General features: G+C 37.2%; 3 protein-coding genes across 10 annotated transcripts in view; 2 read left to right on the top strand and 1 right to left on the bottom strand.

Annotated features, from left to right (window-relative positions):
• LOC128251214 (zinc finger protein 253-like) overlaps positions 1-1,645 on the top strand; it is a 5,711-nt gene extending 4,066 nt beyond the window's left edge. Inside the window, exon 5 of the mRNA XM_052977816.1 lies at positions 1,533-1,645. Within this exon, the coding sequence (XP_052833776.1) occupies positions 1,533-1,645 (113 nt within the window). The remainder of the gene's footprint in view (positions 1-1,532) is intronic.
• Positions 1-1,905, bottom strand: part of LOC106879009 (zinc finger protein 91) — a 12,597-nt gene extending 10,692 nt beyond the window's left edge. For 3 of the 5 annotated variants that reach the window (XM_014928403.2, XM_014928402.2, XM_014928405.2), the window contains exon 1: positions 498-638. The gene's annotated coding sequence lies outside the window, so the exon portion shown is untranslated. Of the gene's footprint in view, positions 1-497; positions 640-1,830 lie in introns of those variants that run through there. The other 2 variants (XM_052977873.1, XM_014928406.2) reach the window with 2 other exon arrangements.
• Positions 1-5,896, top strand: part of LOC106879015 (zinc finger protein 239) — a 9,212-nt gene continuing 3,316 nt past the window's right edge. The window contains exons 1-3 of one of the 4 annotated variants that reach the window (XR_008267019.1): positions 1-88; positions 1,533-3,034; positions 5,784-5,890. Coding sequence is in view for 1 of the 4 variants with exons in the window: in XM_052977880.1 (XP_052833840.1) it covers positions 1,724-2,749 (1,026 nt within the window). In the remaining 3 variants the exon portion in view is untranslated. The other 3 variants (XR_008267018.1, XR_008267020.1, XM_052977880.1) reach the window with 3 other exon arrangements.

Here is a 5,896-nt window from a genome sequence, read left to right as displayed (position 1 = left end):
TAGCGACTTTTCTAGATAAATTCCTACTTTTGTAATCAAAACTGCAGGGGAAAGGATTCTTTTATAAGATCACGATTGAGATTAAATTGTGAGTAAAGTAATAATTCGATCTTATTTTTATATTGAAGTTCGTTTTCTCTTTGTACAAATTTCTTATGATCGGAAATCTTAGAATATTCAAGATTTGTTACATTTTACCCATCGTAAATACTATTCTAAACCTGCTGAAATGAGGAAAATTAAGTAACTTACAGAAATACCGTCCAGAGTGTGTATATTACGATTACATCAGAATTTAATATGATGAAATACATTTGATGGGTTCACACCCATACATAACTGACACACGTCACATGTATGGATGGTGGGGCATTTGTTTAACATTGCACTCACGTAATTTACCATTATTATTATTATTGATTTCTGAGTTCAAATTCCGCCGAGGTCCACTTTACCTTTTCCAAATAAAATATAATTGAACAGTTGTGATTTCTTACCATTTTTTTAGCTTGGGGTACTCTACGACGGTCTTTCGGACTGCAGCATGGCAGTTTGTTAAGCAGCAGAAGAGCTCGACTGAACCAACAATGCTTCTTACATTGATGCTGGGAAGTTCAATGGTCGGAAACACCGGGTTCTATGAAGAGGGTAACTGCAACGCATCCATGGTTGTGTAATCAGCTAATGAAAGATTCACTATGACTCGAGCTCTCATTTCAAATTTATGCTAATAGAATTGGATGGTGACAGGGAATCATGGGAGTCCAAGAAAGTAGTGCAATGAAGGAAGAAAAAGTGTGTGTTTATTATATTTGAACATCTTATATTTTTCGTTTCCCTGCCACACCTCTATATCATTAGTGAAAAAACAAAAAGGGCCCCATTTTCATAATAAACGGTTAATAGTATAAACAGGTCACACATGAAAAAATTTATAAACCATTAACAAAAGGCGCAGGTGTGGCTTTCTGGCAAGAAGCTTGCTTTCCAGTAACATGTTTATGAGTTCAGTCTCGCAGCATGGCACCTTGAGTAGATTTGATAGACAGAAACTGAGAGAAGCTCCTATATAAACACAAGTGTATGTCTTTGTGTTAGTGTTTCTTCCCGTACCCCCCATTCTCACTTAACAAATGGTGTTGGCACATTTACATCCATATGAGTTTCAGGCATAACAAAAAATATGTACACAAACAGTTGTGGTGCTTCCCTCGTCGCAGATGTGTTTCATCAGGTGACTTGTCAAAAGTAACTCATATTTTAATTTCTGTTTTGCTTATTTCAATTTGAATACATTTTGGTAGTTGGTATATTTGAAACTTTTAGTTTCCATCTATGAAATTCTTGCCCAAGGCTTTCGTTTGCCACTCTGAGACTGAACCCAGAACCATATGGTTGGTAAGCAAAATTCTTAGCACACAACCATGCCTGGTCATGTCTGTATAAAAATGTAGTAAAACTTTCACTCTTTTAATCTCTCTAATCTCTAATAATCTTGTATGTTTGACACTGTTGTTTCTCTTTCGTTTCAGATTATCAGATGACCTCTGCATCACAGAATTTTTATATAAACAATGTCATTCGTATTGAATGTCTTTTAAAGACTGAGCAAAAGATGTTATACATAACACGTATAGATCAGTAGAAATATTTGTTAAGAGCAATATACAAAAGGAAGGAAAACATTTGTGTACTGTGACGAGAGAAAGGCAGATTATGGAAAATGAATTATATTGGAGTAAAGATGAATATAAAAAAAGAGTCTGAAGAAATTGATTTTCCTGATGAGGAAAAGAATGAAAAGAGCAAAATATCATATGATTGTGATACCTGTGGTAAATTATTCTCTCAGAAAGCTGACTTAGTCATTCACCAAGGTATTCATACAGGAGAGAAGCCATATTGCTGTGATATCTGTGATAAACCATTGTCAGATCGTACGGCCTTAACAAGACACAGACAGATTCACCTAAAAGGAAAATATTTACACTGTGATGTCTGTGGTAAATCATTTTCTGATACTCATCATTTAACTTCTCACAAACGCATTCATACAGGAGAAAAACCATATCGTTGTGATATCTGTGGTAAATCATTCATTAAGAATAGTTACTTAACTACACACATACGTATTCACACGGGAGAAAAGCCTTATCCTTGCGATATCTGTGGTAAATCATTTTCTCAAAATAGTAACTTGACTCTTCACAAACATATTCATACAGGAGAGAAGCCATATCTTTGTGATATCTGTGGTAAATCCTTCTCTGGAAATGGTTACTTAACTAGGCACAAGCATGTTCATACAGGAAAAAAGCCATATTGCTGTGATATTTGTGGTGAATCATTCTCTGGAAATAGTCATGTAACTATTCACAAACGTATTCATACAGGAGAGAAGCCATATCATTGCGATATCTGTGGTAAATCATTTTCTCAAAATAGTAACTTGACTAACCACAAACGCATTCATACAGGAGACAAGCCATATCAGTGTGATATCTGTGGTAAATCATTCTCTGAAACTGGTAACTTAACTAAGCACAAGCGTGTTCATACTGAAGAGAAGCCATATCAGTGTGATATTTGTGGTAAATCCTTCTCTGGAAGTAATCATGTAACTGCTCACAAACGTATTCATACAGGAGAGAAGCCATATCATTGTGATATCTGTGGTAAATCATTTTCTCAAAATAGTCACCTGACTAGACACAGACGCATTCATACAAGAGAAGTCATATCACTGTAATACCTGTGGTAAATCATTTCCCAAAAACAGCACTTTATCTAGTCTCTGACGTTTTCACACAGGAGAAAAGCCATATCATTGTAACATGTGGCAATTCATTTGCTTATAGAAGCAGCTTAACTACTTCCTTAGACATTCGTATGAGAGACAAACCATACCAGTCATCTGTCATCATTGTTCTCCATGTCCACATTTGCCATTCTCTCATTGGTTAGATGATATTTATTGACGTGAATTTTCGCTGTCCAGATGCCTTTCCTGTTGCCAACATTCACCTGTTTCAAAGTAAGATATTTCCCCATGAACAGATATGGTTTTGTGGCATGTAAACTCACTAAATGAATATCACTTAGCATTCCTACAGAAACCTTCATTTACCTTATACGATGTTTAAAGTCATTTCACATTCATGTTGAATTATGCAGCAATCTTATGTTCTCTTCATAGAACACTTGTAATGTATGTATGACCAGTTCTTTTGGTATAGTAGATTTTTGCTATTCTTGTTCATGTCTCCTCACAGACGTGTATATCCTAACAAGTCACTTCTTAAATTTCCCACCTCTCATGTTCAACAAACACTGAGTTAAACTTGCAAAGCTGTTTATTTTCTCTTTTCAATTTTTAATGTTTATTTTAGCGGGTTGCCAAACTATCAGTTTCGTCTCCCGGTTAAAGCAGTTGTGACAAATTTTAAAGTTTGTTTGGCATTTTAGAAGTATGAAAGGGATTAAAATTTTGATACTCCATACCAATGGAACAGCTGGCAAGGGCGAATGCAGTGCTCTGGTATGGGCATGTGTTGAGAAGGGATGAGGATCATGTTCTGGGGAGAGTGTTTGAGTTTAAAATGAATGAACTGTGAAAGCAAGGCTGACCAAAGAAAACGTGGAGGGGACAGGTGAAGGAGGAGATTGGGAGGGTTGACTTGAGGAGGGAAGATGCGTAAAACCTGGTGAGATGGTGTGATAGCAGGTGCAGTAAGAGTGAAGTAGATCCAGCCACCCCTGTTAACAGGGACAAACCTGGATTTAAAATATTGGAATTCATTCATGGGGATCAAACAATAAGCATAAGCCAGTGTCAATGGCGATTCCAGAAATTTCAAGCAGGAAACTACAGCCTAGAAGACAAGCCTCATCCTAGAAGATCTGTAGTGCTCAACGAGGATGCCCTGCAAACCCTTGTGGAACAAAATCCCATTGTATTTGTTGAGAACAAAATCAACTAGCAGAGAAGCTTCGATTTGGTCATTCAACCATTCATTGGTACCTGTGTGCCAGCAGACAGAAAAGTCAGCAAATTGGATCAATGGGTTCCTCACAAACTTTCCGAGTCTAATCGCACACAAAGAGTGAATGTGTGTTCTTCTTTGCTGTCGCATCTCATAAATGAACCTTTTATGGACTGAATAGTGACTGGTGACGAGAAATGGGTTCTCTATAAAAATGTCAAGTGCCAAGGACAGTGGATAAGGAAAGGAGAAACACCAGCATCCAAGGCTAAAGAAGGCCTTCACGCACATAAGGTGTTGTTATCTTTTTGGCGGGATATGAAAGGTTTAGTCCACTTTGAACTTTTAAACCCTAACCAAACGATAACAAAGGAGATCTACTGCGTGCAGCTTGAGTGGCTTAAGTTAGTGATAGAAGAAAAGCAACCAACTTTGGTTTCAAGACAAAAGGTGTTCTTCTGTTAGGATAATGCTCAGCCACATACAATGAAGATGTCATTCCAAAGGCTGGAGCAGTTTGAATGGAAACGATGCCCCCGACCACCATATTTGCTGGACATTGCCCCATCTGGTCATCATTTATTCCCCAGTTTTCAAAATCATTTGGAAGGGAAAACTATGAATTCCGTAGACGAGGTCAGAACAGTACTGGAGAAGTATTTTTTGTCACAGACAAGTGAATATTAGAAGAGGGACCTTGCAAATCTACCAGATAATTTTTTTAAACAAAGCAAATAAAACACAAAGTAAATAATTTTGTTTTTTGTTGAATCTTCCCCATCTTACTCTTAAAACGTCATTTTACATTCTTCCAGGGTGTATTTTGGGGTCACATCTATTTCAGTAATCCCATTGTACGACACACCCCAACAATCAGAATATATAGTCGTCCCTGGTTCGATAAATTTTTTAATAAGTGGTAGAAGAGTTTCGGAAGAACGGTCAGGTACAAAGACTAAAAACCTACTTTTATCCTCTCTATCCCATCCTACGTTGTATTTGCGCTTGCACATCATAGATTCATCTGTTTCTACGATGTGCCCAAGTCCACCAATTTGGTAGGGGTTACGCAAAAGATAATTACTTGTAATATCCCCCATGTACTGATACAATTGAACAACAGTAGATTTTGAAAGACTGACTTTTTAATGGACTCTTTACCAAAAACAGGTAGTGTATAATTTATTTACTTGGTGTAAAAAAATTATTTACTTTGTTTAGAAAAAACCCTCGTACATGTTTTGCGCATGACTCGCACTCGCGCTAGGTAGTCGTAGGATTGACTAGTCATGACTCGCTAGCGCGGATGCGCGCACCGGGACCATTCTTCTTGAATAGTACCGTGAAGCTGGAATATGTTGACAGTATAAGGTCTCCGTATATTCTAATAAATTGAAAGAGAAAGATAATGCCTAATCCGTCACGACAGTATATTTTGGCTAAAATGTCATACCGTGATTGGATATGCATGTCTGTCTAAGAAAACATTGCAGCTCTCGAAAAATCCTTTGACCTTTACAAGCTTTGGTTTATTATTATTTTTTTATTTTTATTTGCGTGCACAAAGCAATTGAAAGTTTGAAATATTGCATGTTATTCAGCCGCAGCAATACCACGACTCCACTATTGCCCCTCTCTCATTCTCCCTTTTCCTTTCTTTCTTTCTTTCTTCCTTCCTCTCTTTCTTTGAATCTTAAAGAACTCTTATGATATTCTTTATACATCTTCTTTTAGTTTCGTTCGAATAATTAGTTAAACACACCCACAGTTATTCCAGTAATAACAGCTATTTTTTTACAGGGAAGAACGGTGGTAGCAGGGGATTGTACCAATCTGCCAGAAGGGAAGCTAGGCGACAGGTTTATTTAGCCAGAGGGGAAGCAGATAAGAAAAGATTTGCCAATGTTCTGCGC

The sequence above is a fragment of the Octopus bimaculoides genome, chromosome 29 (assembly GCF_001194135.2).
Source record: "Octopus bimaculoides isolate UCB-OBI-ISO-001 chromosome 29, ASM119413v2, whole genome shotgun sequence".
NCBI lineage: Eukaryota > Metazoa > Mollusca > Cephalopoda > Octopoda > Octopodidae > Octopus > Octopus bimaculoides.
This window is presented reverse-complemented; position numbering and strand designations above follow the sequence as displayed.